This window comes from Rhinopithecus roxellana, chromosome 8 (genome assembly GCF_007565055.1).
Source record: "Rhinopithecus roxellana isolate Shanxi Qingling chromosome 8, ASM756505v1, whole genome shotgun sequence".
Classification (NCBI taxonomy): Eukaryota; Metazoa; Chordata; class Mammalia; order Primates; family Cercopithecidae; genus Rhinopithecus; species Rhinopithecus roxellana.
In genome coordinates, this window is record NC_044556.1 from 110,931,837 (window position 1) to 110,954,940 (window position 23,104).

General features: G+C 48.0%; 1 protein-coding gene across 1 annotated transcript in view; it reads right to left on the minus strand.

The window, feature by feature from the left end:
* Positions 1-17,854, minus strand: part of SMYD3 (SET and MYND domain containing 3) — a 744,013-nt gene extending 726,159 nt beyond the window's left edge. The window contains exon 1 of the mRNA XM_030935864.1: positions 17,574-17,854. Within this exon, the coding sequence (XP_030791724.1) occupies positions 17,574-17,737 (164 nt within the window). The 5' untranslated portion in view covers positions 17,738-17,854. The remainder of the gene's footprint in view (positions 1-17,573) is intronic.
* Between the last annotated feature and the right edge of the window lie 5,250 nt (positions 17,855-23,104).

Genomic DNA, 23,104 nt, shown 5'->3' on the forward strand with positions numbered 1-23,104 from the left:
CAGAAAAATAAGACAAGGTCTCTGTCCTCAAGAAGGCAAAGACCGGCCGGGCGCGGTGGCTCAAGCCTGTAATCCCAGCACTTTGGGAGGCCGAGACGGGCGGATCACGAGGTCAGGAGATCAAGACCATCCTGGCTAACATGGTGAAACCCCGTCTCTACTAAAAATACAAAAAACTAGCCAGGCGACCTGGCGGGCGCCTGTAGTCCCAGCTACTTGGGAGGCTGAGGCAGGAGAATGGCGTGAACCCGGGAGGCGGAGCTTGCATTGAGCTGAGATCCGGCCACTGCACTCCAGCCCGGGCGACAGAGCGAGACTCCGTCTCAAAAAAAAAAAAAAAAAAAAGAAGGCAAAGACCACAGGGCAAATAACGAATAAAACCTAATAATAACCAAATTAAGACTTAAATTATAAAATACCTAAATTCCACCAATCAATCACTGAGGACTGGAGGCAATGGCTCACACCTATAATCCTAGCACTTTGGGAGGCCAAGGGGAGAGGACTGCTTGAGCCCAGGAGATCAGCCTGGGCAACACAGTGAGACTCTGTTTCTACAAATAATTGAAAAATTAGCCAGGTATAGTGGCAGTCACCTGTGGTCCCAGCTATTCCGGAGGCTGAGGTGGGAGGATTGTTTTGAGTCTGGGAAGTCAAGGCTGCAGTGAGTCATGATCATGCCACTGTACCCCGGCCTCAACAGAGTGAGACCCTGTCTCAAATTAAATAAATAAATGGTTTTTAAAAAAGATCAATCAATGAAAACTAAGTAGAGCAAGGAAAGAACACATATTAAGCATGAGGACCTGATATACACAAAATACTTCCACATGTTTTATCTCTTTTAATTCTGAGAACAATCTGAAGAGGCAGGGTTCAAGATTAAGAAAACAAAGTTCAGAGCTGTTAAGTAGTTTGCCCCAACTCACATAACTCATAAAGAGGATAAGACAAGGGAAAGCACCAAAGTGAGAGGAAGCATGACTGGTTCACAAGGCACTGAGACCAGTCAGACTAAAACACAGGATACACTGGGAAACAAAGCTGGCCAGAGTTGGGTCAGATTAGAAAGGACCACTAGTTATGCTTGATGAAATAAGAATCTGTCAGCCGGGCATTGTGGCTCATGCTTGCAATCCCAGCACTTTGGGAGGCCGAGGCAGGCGTATTACCTAAGGTCAGGAGTTCAAGACCAGCCTGGCCAACATGGCAAAACTCCGTCTCTACTAAAAATACAAAAAAATTAGCGGGGCATGGTGGCGGGCATCTGTAATCCCAGCTACCAGGGAGGCTGAGGCAGGAGAATCGCTTGAACCCGGGAGGTGGAGGTTGCAGTCAGTCAAGATCGCACCATTGCACTCCAGCCTGGGCAACAAGAGCTAAACTTTGTCTCAAAAAAAAAAGAAAGAAGAATCAGTCATTAAAGGCATATTTAAGGAAGACTACTAATATGGCAACACTTCATAGAACAGATTGCGGTAGGGAGGATCTGTAAACAGATATAATCAACAAAGACACAGCTCTAGAGAGGAGCTGCCCCTGACATGCAGGAACCAACCGATACTATCAGGTGGGCAGGTGGGGCTCCAAGCTGGCCAGCCCTCACAGGGAGGCAGTGGTGTCCTTCTGCTGAACATAAACAGTTTCACAGAACATGGACCTCAGACAAGGCCACGCTGTGACCGTAATGGATCAAAAGAAAAACAAGACCACTGTGTAATCGTGTCTGAACGCAACTCTGTTCAACTACAGATGCGCTCCTTGGCTGGAAGGCAGGAACCAAAACTGCAGCCTATTCTAGGATGGTGGCAGTGGGAATAGAAGAGAGAAAGCAATATAAGTGACATTTCCAAGTAAGAATAAAAAGAACTGTTGATAGGCAATTCAAGAGAAAAAGTTGAGACTCATACATCGCTTGAGAGAGTGGATAGCATCCAACTGATATATTATAAATTTAAATTTTATCTATAATATTTAAAATCTATATTTTTATTTAATCTAGTTAAATTAGTCCATGTTTTTCAGATTGGATAAAAGATGATGATGGAAAAATATTTAGTAGGTAATTAGAGATTAAAAAATAATGGCCAGGCCCGGTGGCTCACGCCTGTAATCCCAGCACTTTGGGAGGCTGAGGTGAGTGGATCACGAGGTCAGGAGATTGAGACCATCCTGGCTAACACGGTGGAACCCCGTCTCTACTGAAAATATGGGAAAAAAAAAAAATAGCTGGGTGTAGTGGCGGGCGCCTGTAGTCCCAGCTACTCACAAGGCTGAGGCAGGAGAATGACGTGAACCTGGGAGGCGGAGCTTGCAAAGTGAGCTGAGATCGCGCCACTGCACTCCAGCCTGGGCGACAAAGCGAGACTCTGTCTCAAAAAATAATAATAATAATAATGATGATGCCTGCGTCCCACCTCCAAGGCTCTGATTCGATGAGTATTGAGTGTCGCCCAGGCATCAGGATTTTTCAAAGCTCCCCAGGTGATTCCAGTGTGCAGCCAAAGACAAGAACCGGTATCTTGGAGAACGCCCATGGCTCCTGACTAGGAGGAAAAAGGACAAACAATGGATACGGTAGAAAGGGACCCAAGAAAGTACCGGGGCAAAAAGGTTAAATGAGAAAAAAATGGCTGAAAGACTAGACAGACGATTCCCAGACACAGCAAGAGTCATTTAAATGATGAATGAGTCACTATGTAACGAAAGATAGAAACCAGACAAGAAGGTTCACGTAGGTTTAGATGACCAGGAAACATGACCAACAAGTAAGGACAATACTCTGCATGAGCAAAATCTTCAGCTAGGAGACTTTCAATCTATGATCGTCGGAGGATGCCTGGATAACAACTACATGTACTACTACAAACAGATGTAACTGTACAGCCTGTTTCTAAATACAGGGGGATTCCGCCAGCCCTTTTCCTTCCTAGCGTTCCCACACTGCCACCTCGTGGGCCAGCATCGCAAGGAGCCGGTTTGAAGTGGAAGGGAGTTCTAACTGGCCCTGCAAATTCACAAGGCAGGTACGTAGTAGAGCCTCAATTCAAGGGATTAATCCTAATGTTTTCCTCTGTTTAATTACAGTGGAAGACAGCCGTAAGGTACACTGTTTCTTTTGTAGGTGATAAGAATTTTCTAAAGTCGATTATGGTGATGTTAGTATGTACTTAATGCCACTGAATGGTACACTTAAATAAATGAAAGGGTAAAGTTAATGTTACTTTATATCACTTTAAATAGGTGAATGGTATGGCATATGAGTTATATCTCAATAAAGCTGTTACAAAAAAAGGAGGAGGTGGCCAGGACCTTTGGCCTGTAGTCCCAGCTACTGCAGGGGAGGAGAGGGGGGCTGAGGCAGGAGGATCACTTGAGGCCAGGAGTTTGAAGCCAGCCTGGGCAACATAGTGAGACCTTGTCTCTTTGAAAAAACAAATAAAAAAAAAGAAAGAGGAGTAGGAGGAGGCAGCTGTAGCAAATACATAAATGGTTTCCTAAAACTGCAGAAAACTTAAAAAGGATGTCAGAAATCACTCGATACCTTCATTCCAAAAAGGTAAAACTGAGACTCAGATTAAATTGCTTACCCTACTTACCCAGGTAGTAAAAACTAGGCCAAAAACGGGCACTTTTAACCCATTTACAGAGGTCTTCTACCTCCCAATCCTGAGAAGCTTTTCTCTTAAGCTTGATCCTCAGCAATGCTATCTTTTGCTGCCTAACTTATTACCGGGGAGATCACCCTCACTCCAATGACTTCACATAGCAGTAGTATCACCACTATTCCAACAGTTCTAGCTCAAAACCCAGCACTCGCCCTTCGCTTATTCCCTGCCCTTTAATCGGTCAACAAAGTGGGTCAACTCCTCACCATGTTTGGTTCCAGGCCCTCTACCACTCCCCTAGCTCAGGCCCTCATCACTTCCCACCGAGAATAATGCACATTTTCTCCTAACTGGAATCCTCATCTCCAGTCTTTCCACTTCTCTCCCTCATCACACAATTCACCCAAATCAAGATTCCCACACAAATCTTCCATGTGCACTTCACACCACAGCCCAAAAATCTTTATAGGCTCCTCAACAGTCGTACCTAGAAAATAAAGTTCAAAATCTCTTAGCCTCATCAAGGCCTTCTGTGTTACAGACTCTATCCCAACCTATAATCTATACAAACGGCACGTCGCTGCAGTCATAATGGTCTACTATACAATGTCTATGCATTTCCCAACTGGTTATTCCTCCAGAGTTGTTATCTATACCACTTATTTGACTGTATCATGACTTTTTTTTTTTTCTTTCCCAAAGTTTCTCACCTCCAGCCATGCATTACCATTACCTGTGAAGCTTTACACAATTACGGGATCCTTAGGATGTTGCTCAGACATCTGGATATTTTTTAAATCCCACAGGCAAATTTGTAAAATACCAGTGATTCATAGATTTTGAGTAAGTCTTTTTGTAAGATGCTTAAGTTTTCACCACCAAAACCGAGCATCCAATATTAGAGTCAAAAACTCAAAAATTAAACTGCCCAGAGAAACGCTTACCTCATACCCAAGGTTTCTAGATCACTGGTACCACATAAATCTTTCCAGTTAACTCTACTTTCTAACAAGAGGTAAACACAGCAGCTAAAAAACGCTAACAAGGATGAAATTTTTATACACTCAAATTCATTTGTGAGAAACATCAACCACAACTATGCCGATTAAAAATTAAACAGAATTCCTGTTTGTCCTACCTATGACAATTATTTATGTGGAAACAGAACATGCTAATGTCAATGTCCAGTTTAAAATTGAACATGCAGAATTATTTATAGATATTATAAGCAGTTGGACTAATCCCAGCTGTGGCAACTTCACCTTAGCCCTCGAATATAAAGACACAGAGAAGCGGGGAGTCAGTGAAGATGGAAAAGAAAGATGGCAGCTGTCAACCCAGACTGGGGAGTATTAAAAATGTCTATGCTCAAGCCACACTCTAGACAAATTACATCAGAATCTCTCAGGGCAGGACCCATGCATCGGCATTTTTTAAAGCTCCCCGGGTGCTTGCCAATGTTGAGAACCAACGAGTCACAAGGGAATTTCTCAAAGGAAATCTGAAGATTAGAGCTATTCAAAGACAGACACAAAGAGGGAAAAAGTCCCAAGAATCAGTTAGTACACTTCAGAAGTTAAGTTGCTTTCTCATATCAATTTATGAACAATTTTTATATATTACGAATATACACCTTTTGGCCATGCCAGCACTTTGGGAGGCCAAGGCAGGTAGATCACTTGAGCTCAGGAGTTCGAGACCAGCCTAGATACATGGCAAAACCCCATCTCTACCAAAAATACCAAAAAAAAAAAAAAAAGCCGGGGGTGGTGGCACGCATCTGTAGTCCCAGCTACTTAGGGTGCTGAGGTAGGCGGCTTAGGTGGGAGAACTGCTTGAACCCAGGAGGCGGAGGCTGCAGTGAGTTCAGATCATGCCACCACACTCCAGCCTGGGTGACAGAGTGAGACTTCACCTCAAAAAAAAAAAAGAATAATATTCCTTTTTATTTTGAAATATTTTCCTCAATTTCTTGATTTATTGTTTACTGTTATTGTTTTGAGACGGAGTCTTGCTCTGTTGCCAGGCTGGAGTGTAGTGGCATGATCTCAGCTCCCTGCAACTTCCACCTCCCAGGTGCACGTGATTCTCCTGCCTCAGCCTCCCAGGTAGCGGGGACTACAGGCGTGCACTACCATGCCCAGCTTAGTTTTTGTATTTTTAGTAGAGATGGGATTTCACCATGTTAGCCAGGATGGTCTCGATCTCTTGACCTCGTGATCTGCCCGCTTCAGCCTCCCAAAGTGCTGGGATTACAGGCGTGAGTCACCGTGCCCGGCCAATTTCCTGATTTTTTTCATTATAAGATGGTTCTTTAACATAAGGATGTTTTTAACTTGTATATATTCAGATCTGCCCAGTCTATCAATCTATCTTATCCCCTTGTGGTAGGTCTTATTTATTTTTGCTGCAAAGGCAATAAGAACAACAACAAAAAGAGGACTTCCTTACATTATAATTCTCAACCCAAGTAATGAATTTTAAAAATCAATATTGGCCAGATGCGGGTATCTCACACCTGTAGCCCCAGCACTTTGGGAGGCTGATGCAGGTGAATTGCTGGAGCCCAGGAGTTCAAGACCAGGCTGGGCAACATGGTGAAACCCCATCTCTACAAAAAATATAAAAATTAGCCAGGCATGGTGGTGCATGCCTGTGGTCCCAGCTACTCAAGGCTGAGGTAGGAGGATGACTTCAGCCCAGGAGGTTGAGGCTGCAGTGAGCCGGGATCACACCACTGCACTCCGGCCTGGGTGACACAGTGAGACTCTGTCTCAAACAAACAAAAAGATCAATATTAGCCTACTGTTATAAATGCTTTTAAATGTTTAAAACTAAACATGAATAGGCCATGTGTAAAACAGTAAACTGACAACAAGTAAACTTTAAAAAGGAAACATTCTTGATGGTACTGTATTTAAACAACTAGTAATGGCTCTGTCCATTTTCACTTTTCAAATAGTAGAATGAGATATAAAACTCAAGGTTATCCCACAAGTGGCCTTTATTTTATTTTTTCTACTAACAAGTAATTATCATGTCAAAAACTAGGGGAAAAACTCATTTACACAGAATCTTCTTGCAGTAATAAACTGTAAGGAGATCAGCAAGCACAATTTTCCCTCCAGATCATACCAACTCCAAGTAAAACTACTAGTTTCAAACACAGGTTTCAACTCTTACTGTGAAAAACATGGTCATCATTAGGCCGGGCGCGGTGGCTCAAGCCTGTAATCCCAGCACTTTGGGAGGCCGAGACGGGCGGATCACGAGGTCAGGAGATCGAGACCATCCCAGCTAACACGGTGAAACCCTGTCTCTACTACAAAATACAAAAAACTAGCCGGGCGAGGTGGCGGGTGCCTGTAGTCCCAGCTACTCGGGAGGCTGAGGTAGGAGAATGGCATGAACCCGGGAGGTGGAGCTTGCAGTGAGCTGAGATATGGCCACTGCACTCCAGCCTGGGTGACAGAGCAAGACTCCGTCTCAAAAAAAAAAAAGAAAAACATGGTCATCATTAACAAGCCACTACACCATGTAAATCTGACCAGTGCTATTTCATTATTGAGTTTTATATAGATATTTATGACAAAATTTAACTTGTTTGCCCTTTTTTGGTCTAATTCAAAATAAGAGTTAATGGCAAATGTTAGAGGCTAAGAACAGTTTGGAAAGGGGGTTCATGAAGGAGACCACTCAGAGATAGTGTTTTAGTGGCTAAAAAATAAGTTGCCTTATTGAAAAATGTTTGTATGCTTTTTACTCCATTGTCCACCAGAGGGAGCATCACATCTGATTAAGAGATAATGGGGAACTCCCAGATAGAAATGGAAAATCATCTGGAACTTGATCTACAAGGTGCTACAGATGGTAGCACATACAGAGTTAAATGTAAAATCAAATCAGACAATCCCCAAAAGAATCTCAAAGTAAGTGGGAGGACAGCCTCCTAGGGAGATCTCATCTCTAAAAAAAAAATTTTTTTTTAATTAGCTCGGCATCATGTTGCACACCTGTGGTCTCAGCTGCTCAGAAAATTCTGGAGGTGGAGGAGGGAGGATCACTTGAGCCCAGGAATTCGAGGCTGCAGTGAGCTATGATCATACCACTGCATTACAGTCTGGGTAACACAGGGAGACCCCAGTCTCTAGAGGAAAAAAAAGAAAGAAAGAAAAAGGAAAAAACAAGAAAAATGAGCAAAAGATAAAAACAGACAAATCCCAAAAAGATATAAACATGGCCTTTAAACACATGAAAAGATGTTTAGCTTCATCCATAATGCAATTTAAATGCAAATTAAAACTGTACTAAGATCCCACTTCTCACCCATCAGCTTAGCAAAACTTCAAAAGCTCAGGCTGCAAAGCTAAGGGAAACAAGAACTCACATACATCATTAATGGGAACGCAAAATGGTACAACCCCACACAGGTTTTACACCTTGACCCAGAAATCCCACTTTGAGGAATGGACCCTGAGGATACACCAGCAACAATACAAAAACACACACACGCAAGGTTATTTATTAGAGCAATATGCACAACTGCAAAATACTGGAAATTGCCTAAATCGCCACACACAGGAAAGTAGAAAGAAGTGGCTACATAAAATTGAGTATTATGGAGTTATAAAGAATAAGAAAGATCGCCATGAACTGATAATAGAGTGATCTCCAATAGACACTAAGTTAAAAAAGCAAGTGCAAAAATAAGAATAGAAAATAAGAACACACATATATACTTGCTTATCTTAAAAAGAAAAAAAAAATAAGATAAACCAGATGCTGTGGTCTGAATGCGTATGCCCCCCAGGCTGGAGTTCAGAGGCATGATCATGGCTTATTGCAGCCTTGACCTCCTAGGCTCAAGTGATCCTCCCACCTCAGCCTCCTAAGTAACTGTGATTACAAGGGTGCACACCATCCCACCCAGATAATTTTTGTGTGTGTTTTTTTTTAACAAGATGAAGTTTCCCTATGTTGCCCAAGCTGGTCGTGAGTTCCTGGCCTCTTAAGATCCTCCCACCTTGTCCTAACAAAGCACTGGGATTACAGGTGTAAGCCACCACACCCAGACCTAAGGGTCTTTGATTAAGCCAGACTTTAGAGAGAGACATGAAAAAAATGCAAAGCAATGCAATCCTCATTAAATTTTCATTGTTTTAAAAAATACACGGCCGGGCGTGGTGGCTCAAGCCTGTAATCCCAGCACTTTGGGAGGCCGAGACGGGCGGATCACGAGGTCAGGAGATCGAGACCATCCTGGCTAACACGGTGAAACCCCATCTCTACTAAAAATACAAAAACTAGCCGGGCGAGGTGGCAGGCGCCTGTAGTCCCAGCTACTCAGGAGGCTGAGGCAGGAGAATGGCGTAAACCCAGGAGGCGGAGCTTGCAGTGAGCTGAGATCTGGCCACTGCACTGCACTCCAGCAGTCCGGGCGACAGAGCGAGACTCCGCCTCAAAAAAAAAAAAAAAAAAAAAAATACACATGGGTCTATAGTCCCAGCTACTCAGGGGGCTGAGGCAGAAGAATCGGTTGAACCCGGGAGGCAGAGGTTGCAGTGAGCTGAGATTGCACCACTGCACTCCAGCCTGGGCAACAAAGCGAGACTCTATCTCAATAAATGAAAATATAGTTTGATTTCTTTAAAAATTGTTACAACGTAAAAACTTACACATATATAACAATTTTTTAAGGAATCAAACAATCAAATGTATACACACACACACACATATATTTTATCGTTATTGTTGTTGGGTTTTTATTGGAGACAGGGTCTCACTGTGTTGCCCAGGCTGCAGCACAGTGGCGCAATCTTGGCTCACTGCAACCTCCACCTCCCAGATGCAAGCCATTCTCCTGCCTCAGCCTCCGAAGTAGCTGGATTACAGGCATGCACCACCACATCTGGCTAATTTTTGTATTTTTAGTAGAGACTGGGTTTTGCTCTGTGGGCCAGGCTGGTCTCAAACTCCTGGGTTCATGTGATCTGCCTGCCTCGGCCTCCCAAAGTACTGGAATTACAGGCATGAGCCATCACGCCCAGCCTTAAATGTATGTTTAAATAGGTATTTTCAAAACTTAGTTTTAATTTTTATGCAGTAAATATAAATAGATAAAACCTGCATAAACAAAACATCATCAGCACTCTCAATAACGTTTTTTAAATCCCTATCAAATCCATTTTGATAATTTGTAAAAGCATAAAGGGGTCCTGAGACTAAAAGATCTGAGAACCACTGGTCTATAACACCAGTTGCCTGAAATGCCAGAGTATGTTAAGAGCAGGGGCTGGGGCTGGGGACTATATCACTTCTGTTGCCTGATAACGCTGGATTCTACAGTACGTGCCACCAGCACCACAGACACTGGGCCCTGCTGCTGCTGCTGCTGCTCCTTGGGAAACTGGTTGTTGCTGGAGAGTTATTCTCTGAACCATTCTTCTTTGTGATACTTTTGTGAGGCTTTTATTCAAAGTCCTCAGAGAGCGTCTTAGATTGAACGAACTTAGGTCACTGCTGCACCCTAGCTGCAAGGGAGGTTGAGAAGGTATTTAGCCTTTTTGGCTTTTTTGATAGAAGGCAGACTTGCTCTACATCCCACCACTAGTCATCCAATGAGGAAATCGGCATAGTCAAAACCACAAGCATTAGAGCCCAACGCTCCAATTCTTTCTGTGAAGGTCAGAGGCGACCTTGTGGGGAATATCACAGCTCTATCGAAGATTCTCAGTGGATCTTAGAGATGGTATTACACACAGGGAAGAGAAATCCAGGTGCAGGAAAAAAACTGATATTCCAACTGACCCCCCCCATGACAAAAAGTTCTACCATAAAAACCTGACACAAGGTGGCTGGCTGGTCCTGAAGATGTGTTGCCATTTGGGGCATCAGGACCAGTTAGTACTGGCAGCACACTGGGCACTCTGTACCAGCAGAAGCCACATGGCTATCATGAGGGGAAGTCTGCATTGTTGAGTTCCAGGCACCAGCCTCTATCCCTGTCCCCATGGCTGCTCTGTTCCTGAGCCCTTTGAGCAAGCACCAGGCTGTCTGAAGAACAACTTACTGCTATCCACAAAGCAGGCCATCCTGTCTGATTGAGAACGCCCTCTGCTGTGGCATTCACATGGACCAAATGTTTTCACCAGGGCTCAGTCATAAAGCCCTTTCCCAAACCTCCTTGCAGAAGAAAAGGAAGCAGCAGAAGAAGCAGGAATTATGACTCCCACTTAAAAAGAAAAACGTAGTCACATCCATAAAGTCCTTTCCCAAACCACATTATTATCAATTCTTCCACCTTATTTTATTCCAAGTCCTAGACCCATTAGCCACTGCCCAGGAAGTTGCAAACCCTACTTCAAGCCATCGTTCAGGGTTCTGCTGTTTGAAATGATTCTGCTGGTCGCGTGACCTTCAGGGCCTCCAAGGAAGAGTCTGTAACACTGCAGCAATTCACTTACGCCTGGTGCTAACCGTGTTTCACAAAATCAGCCGTAAACCCAGTAATGTCTTTTTACATTATTTGCACAGAGGTAAGCGCTTCCCTGTCTCCACTAGCCTCTTCTACTCTACTGACCCTTAAACTTTGGGTTATTGTAGCCAATGTGAGAATTGTGCCTTTGCTGAAACTATTCATTCCAATGTCTAACATTCTTAGTAACTTCATGTATTTAGATAATTCAACTAACACCTCAGCCTTTGGGTTTCCTGACCAAAAATCTTTTCTTACTCCCTACCTTGGCCACGTTCTGCCACACCCCATACCTTGTTGTATCAAGACACACATTACTTCTAAGCATGGACATATCAAGTCAACCCATTATCTGATCACTCACCATTTCTCTGACCACATGGGACCTCTAATCCATTGATTCGGCCACATTTCACTGGCCATCACCTTCCTTACAACCTCATTCCCTACCTGAAGAACCATGATCCACAATTACACCCTCCCTTGCCTACAACTTCAACTTCCTGTCCCTTCTCTCCGTCCATCATACTAACCTAGTAATCCTGGGTAAATCCAGTTCTCGTAGCCAAGCAGCTGGCAATTGAGAGAGGAAGGAAACATGACCCAACTAACTGTTCCCACTTTAAATAAATGAACACAAGTTTTAAGTAGACCCTCAGCACTTTTCAACAATCCTACATTTCACGAGGCAATTTAGTCTTCTCTCCTAGAAGACTATTTCCAATCTCTCCTAAGGCTGAGTCACTTAGCAACCACTTCCCTAGCTGTCCTTAAACTTTTCAATTACCAATGCTGTTGCCTTTTCTGGCACCTCTTCTTCTTACCCTCATATATGAAGACGTTCCCTCCCGTCTCCACCCCAGGTTCAGTCCTTGGCCAAGAGAGATTCCATCATCTCACCAAATGCAGTGAGTTAATACCCTTTATTGCCTGGTCACATTTATTCACACTGCAACTCAAATGCAGCTGCCGTTTTCTTTTTTTCTTTTTTGAGACAGGGTCTCACTCTGTCACCCAGGCTGGAGTGCAGTGGTGTGATCTCCACTCACTGCAACCTCCACCTCCCGGGCTCAACTGATTTTCCCACCTCAGCATTCTCAGTAGCTGGGACTACAGGCATGCACCCGGGTAATTATTTGTATTTTTAGTAGAGACAGGGTTTTGCCATGTTGCACAGGCTCATCTTGAACTTATGGGCTCAAGTGATTCACCTGCCTCAACCTCCCAAAGTGCTGGGACTACAGGCATGAGCCACCATGCCCAGCCTGCTTTATTTTCTATAACTGATCTAATCTGTCTCCTGAACATGTGCCATTTTTTCTGTAATTAATCTAATATTACTCATGAATATCTACTCTAATAAATATCCAGGAAATTTAAAACTTGTCAAACAGGGCCGGGCGCGGTGGCTCAAGCCTGTAATCCCAGCACTTTGGGAGGCCGAGACGGGCGGATCACGAGGTCAGGAGATCGAGACCATCCTGGCTAACATGGTGAAACCCCGTTTCTACTAAAAATACGAAAAAAAACTAGCCGGGCAAGGTGGCGGGCGCCTGTAGTCCCAGCTACACGGGAGGCTGAGGCAGGAGAATGGTGTAAACCCGGGAGGCAGAGCTTGCAGTGAGCCGAGATCGTGCTACTGCACTCCAGCCTGGGCGACAGAGCGAGACCCCGGCTCAAAAAAAAAAAAAAAAAAAAATTGTCAAACAGTATCTCAATCTCTTCCAGTTAATACTCAGACTTGGTTGAACTCCTTCCCCGGGCTGGTTTAAAACAGTATCTCAATCTCTTCCAGTTAGTACTCAGACTGTGTTGAACTCCTTACCCGGGCTGGTTTAAAACGGTATCTCAATCTCTTCCAGTTAATACTCAGGCTGTGTTGAACTCCTTACCCGGGCTGGTTTAAAACGGTATCTCAATCTCTTCCAGTTAATATTCAGGCTGTGACCTCCTTACCCGGGCTGGTTTAAAACGGTATCTCAATCTCTTCCAGTTAATACTCAGGCTGTGTTGAACTCCTTACCCAGGCTGGTTTAAACAGTTGCTTTTGGGTAGGTTTTTCTCCAAGGTCTTATCGGACATCCTAGAAGAAATAGTGGCAAGAAGACCTTGGATCTGGGTTGTTTCTCTGGATCCTCACTGGTCTCTGCTGCAAGGAGGTAATCAGGTCCTATGGCTGAACTGGTCCCATCTCATCTTTTAGGATGTCATGCTGGCTCTCATCCCTGGAGTCTGTGATCCTGACCTCCAGTCTATAGTCACACAGTCTTTTGTCATGATGCCAGCTGTTCCACCAGGCCAATAAGCTCCTCCACCTCCTTCAAAGTGGTATGAGAGCATTTCAGAATCCCCTGCTACCACAAACTCAACTATCTAGCCACTTCCTTCCACCACTGCTGTGCTATAGGCCTGTGTCGGCCTATCACTAACCTGCATAACATCTCCTCTCAAGATTCCACATAAGGAGCAGAGCAAAAGGCCTTCTACTGTTGACTGTCCCCTCAACCCATTTAACATCCCCACCCTAACCCTAGAACTTTAGCCAGCCAAGAAAGATCAGAACACATATTTCTCACAATCTGTTTTCCCTACCTCTGTCCCCCCGCTTCCCACAATCCACCAGGACTGAAAGGGATGACAAGTCTACTTCCAAGTCATCCTCCTTCCTCCTGGGAGGCACTAAGCCTCATCTCAGCCTTAATGCAGGATGAGCTATTCTCTTTACCCTACCGGAGAAACTATCATTAGAGTTTGCCAGAAGTAACTCTTGATATGGAAGCTGCAGGCAAGTTGGAACTTGAGAAAAACAAAAACAAACATACAGCTACTTAAAGTTCCCCAAAATATTAACCCTTGAATGATTAACATCTCCCATGTGCTAGGCCCTGGGGATATAAAGAAGATTAGACTTAGAGCTAGGGAGTGAGAAGGTTTACAAATAAAACCATAACAATGGAATTTTATGTGCTACACTGACCAAAGCAAACAGGAAATACACATAACCCATACCCAATTGTCAATCAACCTCTTCTATCTCCGTCAAATTAAAAATGCATGCAATGGCAGAAGGACAATATAAGTGATTTCAGGCCGGGGACAGTGGCTCACGCATGTAATCCCAGCACTTTGGAAGGCTGAGGCGGGTAGATCACTTGAGGTCAGGAGTTTGAGACCAGCCTGACTAACATAGTAAAACCCCATCTCTACTAAAAATACAAAAACTTAGCCTGGCGTGGTGACACACGCCTGTAATCCCAGCTATTCAGGAGGCTGAGGCAGGAGAATCGCTTGAACCCAGGAAGCGGAGGTTGAGGTGAGCCAAGATCGCACCACTGCACTCCAGTCTGGGCAACAAGAGCAAAACTCCATCTTAAAAAAAAAAAAAAAAGTGATTTCAGGTTATAATTTCATTGCCATTGACTCTTTCTACAACTTACATACTTCGTTTTCTTTCCCAGGCACAACATGAAAAACCAGAAGCCATTCCTTAATGAGAGGAAAAAGGTAAGATAAGCCTTGAAGCCGGTTCACCTTTCTCCATTAACAAAAACAAGTACACAGAACTAAAGCCACTAATCAAAACAGCTCTAGACCAAAGGAACTCATGTAAAACTTGGTAACCATTATTTCTGGAGCCTAAGGAAGTAGAGTTGTACATCGCTTAAGGACATCATTAGGTGATTTCATTGTTGTGGGAACATCATGGCATATCCTGGCATAAACCTAGAGTGTACAGCCTGCTACACACCTAGGCTAGCAGGTATTGTCTGTACTGCCTACTGTGCAGAGGCTATAAACCTGCACCGCATGTTACTGTACTGAATACTGTAGGTAACTGTAAGACAATGGTAACTATTTGTGTATCTAAAAGTATCTAAACACAGAAAAGGTACAGTTAAAAAATGATATAATCACACAGGGCCGCTGTCATATATGTGGTCTTTCGTTAACCAAAATGTCGTTATGCAGTGCATGACTGTAGTTATCATCAATATCTGTCTTTTTAATTCTATTTTGATTTTTCCTTTCCCATGTAACTGTTAATTGCTACAAACTAACATTTTCATTCCATACTTAATTCAGATGGAAGACAGCAGAAGGACAGGGACAGTTAGGAGGAAAATTCTGCCACACATTCATACTAAAACTTAGGGCTTACTATGTTAGACACTAGGGCTACACAAACTGAAAGATGCACTATTCTCAAAGACTTCACAATGGACAGTGAATAAAGAGAAACAAATTTTACTTACAGGATGATAAGTAATACAGAAACTTATCCCTTAAGGACAGGCATTCAACAGTGGCAGAAAACTACATCAAACAATGCACCAACATTTCCCTAACACTATTTTCAGGTTGTAGTGATTCCCAACCAGGCTCTTCGGAACACTATAACCACTAAAATGGGAGTGTTCAAAAAGAGCAACTAACTACCGCAACATAAGTGAACTGTGTGTCCTGGCAATCCAAAATAAGTGCAAATATTTTGTGTCTGTGTAAAATACTAATAAGTACTTGTTAGTCATTATGAAGAATCTGTTTAGCTTGTTTTGTTTAGATGCTTAGCATTTACTTATATCCCTTTTTCTATGTTTATGTGTGCTGATTTCCCCACTGGATAACTACCGGTGGGAAGTAGAGCGAGCCTGCCTTCTATCTTAAAAGCCAAAAAGGCGAAATACCTTCTCAACCTCCCTTGCAGCTAGGGTGCAGGCAGTGACCTAAGTTTAGCCAATCCAAAACACTCACTGAGGACTTTGAATAAAAGCTAGTATCACAAAGAAGAATGGTTGAGAGAATAACTCTCCAGCAACAGCCAGATTCCCAAGGAGCAGCAGTAGCAGCAGCACCAGGGTTCAGTGTCCATGGTGTTCGCGGTGCCTACTGCAGAATCCAGTATTATCAGGCGACAGAAGTGATACACTCCCCAGACCCCAGTCCCAACTACTTTTGCAGTGCAATCCTGACTTGTCTCCGGCCCATGTCCAGTCAAGTCTCGGCAGACTTTAAAGCAACACTGAGAACTCCCCCAGTACTCTTTCATGAAATTCCTTTTTTGCTTAAACCCCCGCAGTTACTGCAAACAGGAAAAATGAATGAGACTAATGAAAGAGTATAGTAAATTCACAAGCACCCCGCCCACAAAGGGTCTGTGTAGTTCATTTTGGAAATGCACAAGGCCGTGTGTCACAGGACCCAAGTGCAGCTCTAATGATTGAATTGCCAATTTGTCACCATTTATTCATCCCAAAACTTTTCTGTCCCAAGAACTACCTTGAAAGGAATGAATTGTTGTCAACCACACACACAACAAAAATCAATTGTTCAAAACCACAAGTTTTGAAGTCAAAAACTTCAAGGTGCTGCTCCCTCCCGAACAGATGTTTTCGCTGTTACCATTACTTCAGAAAGCAACAGACAAAATTATTATTTGGTAGCTTTAAAATGCAAAGTCATATTCCTGAATTACGAATCAAATGAGAACAAAGTAAGAACAATGGTCAAATTACAGATACGAGTTTTGCACTTACCGTCCCACCTCCACCCACCTAAATCTCAGACTGGCAGGTCTGAAAAGCAGCCATGCACAAAATCACTGTACTCATCTCAAAACAGAACTCTTCTTCCTCGCACACAGAAGCTCAATAGTATTTGTTGACTGAATGCAATTCCTATGACTATGTATGTATGTTACACATTTCCATAAATTGCTTTCACATAGCACTTGACATCGGCACAGTGCGTCCAGGCTTCCAAAACACTTTCACGTGAATCCCTGCATCTAGAAAGGTGGTTAAGAGTTAGATATGCCTGCACAGCCATTAAACGGCACAGCACACGGGGACCCGTGTCTGATGCTCCCACCGCACATTAATTGCCCCTCTATTTCAGCCCTTCTGGTACACTGTAATTCTCTCTCTCACTTCATCGGCTCCTGAAGGAGGTCCCGTTCATCTTCGTATCCCCAGGCCTCCCAGAACCCAGACCACAGAGGTGCACGGTCAACATCAAGATTCCTCCACCTCCTGCAAGCCTGATGCTTTACCAGCGGGGCCTCTGCAGGGGAGCCTGATTTATACACATCCCGGCTCCCACCCACCCCCACGCCCGCCACTTGTGATTTCCACACCCGCACCAAGGAAGCTTGTCGCACAGGACACAGACTTTTGGTTTCCCAGCAAAATTATCCGGCACAACGCTTCCCCCTTAAGTCTGCCCAATGGCTTTCCCATTTCCACCGCAGCCCAGGTTTGGGGGCAGTGGCTGAGCCTGGGCCCCCTCCCCAGCCCCGCTGCGGCAACCTCGGGGGTGTCCGGGCGGGGCCTGTCAGCCGCGACCCGCCCCCGGGCACACGCGCGTCAGGGGCAGCACCGCCAAGCTGCCTGTGCAGCCCCATCCCGCAGGAGTCCCGCGGCTGCCGCCCGCCCGACGCCCCCAGCACCCCACACAGCTCGCGACTCAGGTGGGCGAGGGCGCTGCATACGCACCCGAGGAGGCAGCGGTCGCAGACAACGCCGCGACTCCCCTTGCACACCGTGTACGCCAAAGGATCCGAGCGGAAGAGCAGCTCTCCGGGGCGCAGCGGGGTCACGGCGCGCAGCCCGTTTCCCCTGTTGGCGGTTGCGAACTTTTCCACCTTCAGCGGCTCCATCCTGCCGCAGCTCCGGCACCTCAGACGGCTCAGACCCGCGTCCAGCCGCTGGCGTCTCACGGGCGGCCGGGACCCGCGCGCCTGCGCCCTGCGCGCACACGTACGCCCGAGGGGCGGGGCGGGCGCGATGGGGCATGAGCATGCGCAGACGGAGTCTGGAGGGACGGCTGGAGCGGCGTGCGTGGAACCCCGAGGGAGTCGTAGGGCTCCGCGTGCTGCTCGTGCCCACGGCGACTGCGCAGAAGAAAGGCGGGTTTTTTTCCCCCCTCTAACATTGTATTATGATAATTTTAACGCATACGGGACAGTTGAAAACAGTGCAGAGAACACCTGTATACCTCCGCCTCAATCAGACAACCCAGCACTTTGCCATTTCTGCTGGTTGCTCTCTCCCCACCTGTAGCTGTGTATGCATGTATTGTGGTTAAACTATTTCAAAGTTGCAGGCATCGTGACCTCACAACTAGTACTTTACATCGTAACTTTTTTTGGTTCTGGGACGGAGCCTTGCTCTGTCGCTCAGGCTGGAGTGCAGTGGCGAGATCTCGGCTCACTGCAACCTCCGACCTCCGGGTTCAAGCGATTCTCCTGCCTCAGCCTCCCTAGTAGCTGGGACTACAGGCGTGTGTGTGCAATCCTCCCGCCTCGGCCTCCTAACTAGACGGGACTATAGGCACACGCCACCATGCCTGGCTAATTTTTTTTACTTTCCTCCAGAGACAGGGTCTAGCTATGTTGCCAGGCGAATCACAATCTCCTGGCCTCAGGTGAACCTGAACCTCCTGCCTCGACCTCTCGAATTGCTGGGATTACAGTGTGAGCCACCACACCCAGCCTACATTTCTTTTTTGTTTTTTGGGTTTTGTTTTGTTTTTTGAGACAGAGTCTCACTCTGTCACCCAGGCTGGAGTGCAGTGGCACAATCTTGGCTCACTGCAACCTCTGCCTCCCGGGTTCAAGTGATTCTCCTGCCTCAGCCTCCCGAGTAGCTGGGACTACAGGCGCCCACCACCACACGGGCTAATTTTTGTATTTTTAGTAGAGACGAGGTTTCACCATGTTAACCAGGATGGTCTCGATCTACCCTCGTGATCCGCCCACCTCGGCCTCCCAAAGTGTTGGGATTACAGGCGTGAGCCACCGCGCCTGGCCCACCTGGCCTAAATTTCTTAGTTTGTACAAATGTGCCATGGTAATGCAAAATGTCGTTATTAAGGGCAGCTGGATGGAAAGTGTAGGAGTAACTATAGTCCCTTTCAACTTTTCTGTATATCTAAAATTATTTCAGAAGTAAACATTTATTTGAAAACATGAAGGTGGTTATGCTTCCATGAGTGTAAAGTACAAAAGGAAGGCTCATGGTGCCATCAGAAGTCAGAACACTGGTTTCAGGGCTGGGGGTGCTGAGAGGGGCTGAGCATGGTTGGCTTTGTGATCTAGGGGCTGGTGTGTTCCATCTGTGAATATCTTTTGAGCAGTGCACTTACCAGGGATGTAAGTCATACCTTAATAAATTTTCATAAGTTTGACAGAAAGTAAAATGAGGATGGGAAGCTTGTTTGGGTTGTGGGGCCTCGGGTGCTTATCCAGCCATGAGCTCTGGCCCAGATGATTCTAGAAGCCTGGAGGGAACTGAGAACATTCCAAGTAGAGGTGGCAGAGTTAAGGCCCCGAGGTGGGAACGCAGTGCTGCACATCCCCAGCTGTGAAATGGGGTGTCCTGGTCAGAGACAGTGCTGTGTGCACTGCAGGGCTGGCAAGTCTATGTCCACATTGTGGCTCGGTGCAGTGAGAGCCAATCTCAGCCCCCTCAGCAGTGTGATTAGCCTGCCAGCAGGTGGCCAGCTGGTCCTCCTGGGAAATGGTGCCAACCCAGGGATTGGCACGAGACCAAGTGTCTCGTCCACAGACGAGCGATGGTGTCAGCCCAGTGAGCCTCGGTAAGGGCACGTGCAGGATGCTGAGCCTCTTCCATTCCCATGCCTGTCTCAAGGCCACTTGCTCCATGGGCCCATCCAGCAAGCATGGTGGCTGGGAAAGACGCCAGCTCCAACCACACGGCATGCTGTTTTGCTCACCTCAGGACCAAGAGCATCCTGCGTGGTAATTCTCTTTGGTGGGAGCACTGGAAACATGAACCACAGATACCTTCAGCGTCTAAGCCACTGAGGTGAGGGCTGCAGGGCACCCTGCTGTCGGGGAACCCTGCATTGGCAGCTGGAAGGCACATGGTGGTGGCGCCTGCTGTGGCTGCCACAGTTGCTGCGAGCCTTCGGGATCTCACTGGCCTCTGCAAGGTGAATTGTGACAGTGCAGAGCTCCACAGTGCCAGGGTCCCCTGCATGGCCATGCTGACTGCAGCTGGGAACCCACCACATCCCTGGTTCCCCGCTCTTCCCAGGGCTGGGGTCTAGGCCAGGCCCCTCTTGGCCTAGGAATTGTGCCCTGGGAGGGGGACACTGTCCCACAGGTTGGGATCGAGGACCCAGGGCATGGTGCTGGCTGGCTGGGCTGCGGGAATGCCATGCTCACCTGTTTCTCTCGTGGCCTTGACGGGACCAGCTTCCTCACTGAACAGCGTTTTCCAAGGTGTCTGGGGCTGCAGGGCAGCTGGTGCGGTGCCACCCTGGTTCCTTCTAGGCAAGCCAGTCACTGGCCACCAAGGGGGCCAGATGCAGGTGCCCATGCTGCAGTGGGGGCATCTCCCAACTTCCCTCTTAGTCTTGATGGGCCTGGGCAGGGCCTGATACCGGGGTTGCCATGAGCTTCCTGGGCTAAGCCTGCCGCATGGGCCCGGGGCTGTCCAGGACACATTCAGAAAGGACACGAGCCCAGCAGCTCGGTGTGAAATGATAAAGGAACCAAGGGGCCCCCACATCCAAGTCCACTGGGAGTCGGAGCATGGAGTTCCGCTGCAGGTATCTCCAGGAACCCCGAGGTCCTCCCTGAGCCGAGGCCAGGCTGGGCACACCATAAATCCTGGGTGCCCCCAGAGAGTAGCCTGCTGCCCTGGGCTCCCCAGAAGCCCCTGCATGCCCCTGGGCCTTGGCCACATGGAAGCCCCACCAGGACAGGGTGTGACAGGACGAGGAACCCATGGCGGGGAAGCGGACCAAACGGGCCGCTGGAACCAGGCTGGTGGGCAGGGAGGGGCCTGCCCATCCCCCTTACACAGGGCCTTCCTGTCATATGAAACCAGCACAGGCCTGGGTGCTGAGAACCCTTGCTTGGGTTTGGCTGAAAGAAAAACATGTGGTCAGACAGCACCTCCTGTGGGCCCAAAGAGTCCTTTCTGGGCCGGGCCCCACCTGCCTGGGTCTCTGGAGTCCTCAGGGTCTCTGTGTGGCCCCTGGGGTCTGACACTGAGAACACACCTGCAGGCTGCTGGTTCCAGAGGGAGGGGTGTGTGTCGCCTGCGGTGGGGAAGCTGTCGGGACACAGCAGGTGGCTCCTGGGACTGCCCCGCAGGCTTCAGGCTGGCTGGGGGCTTCCCGCCCGATGCCCTCATCCCCGGGCTGTTGGGCCTGGGATACAATCCCCAGTCAGAACTCAGGTGGGAGGGGCCTTGGCTGTCACCCAGCCCCCTTGCCACCTCACATGGGGACCTGTCTCCACAGTGGGTAAGAGGGCCCAGATACAGGGCCCCCTCTGCCCTCCTGGGCTGCCCGGTCCATGCCAGGACAGACCATTCCCACACCTGGCTGAACTCTTGGCTCTGGCTCTGGCCAGGGGTCCCACCTGTGCCCTTGCCCTGAATGCTCTAGGGGTCAGGGACACTGATTCCCTTGTCTCCCTGGCTCAAGGCTTGTTGTCCTGGCACCCTTGGAGGGGTGTTCAGGAGTGAGGGACCTATGCTGCTCTCTGAGGCTGTCAGTGCTTGCAGGGAGGGGTGGGGGGGGTCCCACAAATGGGTCTGGCTCCTCCAGTGCCATTAAGGGCCCCGTGAGGGGTGGGGTGGGACACCGTGGAAAGTGAGAGGGGGCTTGTTGGAGAGGTCTTGCCCACATCCCCCTCCTGCATGCACAGCATGTCCAGTGCACACGCACTGAGCTCCTTGCCTGAGGACCGGGGGGCCTATTGTACTTACTTAGAGTCCAGGAGGAAGAAGAGGAAGAAAAGGCGCAAGAGGAAGACACAGGTAGTGGGCTTGGGGGTCTGGGGCACGGCACTCCCCCACTGTTGACTCCCCAGAGGGAACTCAGGAGGGGACCTGGTATGGAAGCCCACCTGGGGGTGGCAGGTCTCCATGCTTCCTTGTTAGTTTCCTCGTAGAGGCCCGATGGTGCCCGAGAACTGCATCTTCACCGAGGGCCTAGGTATAGGAGAACCGGCCCCGAAAATGTGCCCATGGGCCAAACCTGGATGTCTTCATGAGGCCCTCTTAGGGACAGGGTGGGCACCAGGCCAGGACAGTTCCCTGGGAGGGGTCAGAGCCCATACCTCATTGCCACCTCAACCATCTCCCACTGAGCGGTGCCGGATCCTTTTATGGCCACCCCAGGGGTCCAGATGTGCATAGGAGGCTGTGGCTGGGGTTTGGCCTGGGCAGGGAAGTGCTCACCACACTCCCAACTTTCATCTGGAACATGTAGGGGGTGGGCTTGGTGTCACTGTGCCCTGCCCCGCCCACCTGGCCAGACCTCCCCCTGGGCCAGAGGAGAGGATCATGGGGACAGTGTGAGGAAGCTGCCCTCAGGCCAGTCAGAGTCTGACCGCAGTGCTCCCCAGGTCCCACTGGACACATGTGGACTTACTCCTCTGAACCTTAAAGGCAGTGCATGCCATCGGCGTCAACACCTGTTCCCCTTCTAGCAAATACACATCCCACAGGTGCAGGTTGAGCCTGAGAGAGATCTCTGGGGACAGCGGGCACGGGAGGACCTGGCCCTTCAAGGCTGGGGGCTGGTGGCTCGAGCTGGGCCCACCGGGACTTCAATCCCCAGAGTCAGTGACGCTCCCCATGAGGGTCACCTGACCCCTCCAGGAGGCTTGGTCAGACAAGGTCTTGCAGCTCCTCATGGGGGGCACTCATTGCTGTGGGATGTGGCTTCTGGAGAGAGGGGCCTCCTCAGGGCTTGAGGCTTCCAAGCTCTCCCAGGCTGGGTGCTGCCCCAATCTTCTGCCCTCCCTAGATGGGCCGCCCTCCCTAGATGGCCGCCCTCCCTAGACGGCCGCCCTCCCTAGATGGGCCGCCCTCCCTAGACGGCCGCCCTCCCTAGATGGGCCGCCCTCCCTAGATGGCCGCCCTCCCTAGACGGCCGCCCTCCCTAGATGGGCCGCCCTCCCTAGATGGCCGCCCTCCCTAGATGGGCCGCACTCCCTAGATGGCCGCCCTCCCTAGATGGCCGCACTCCCTAGATGGGCCGC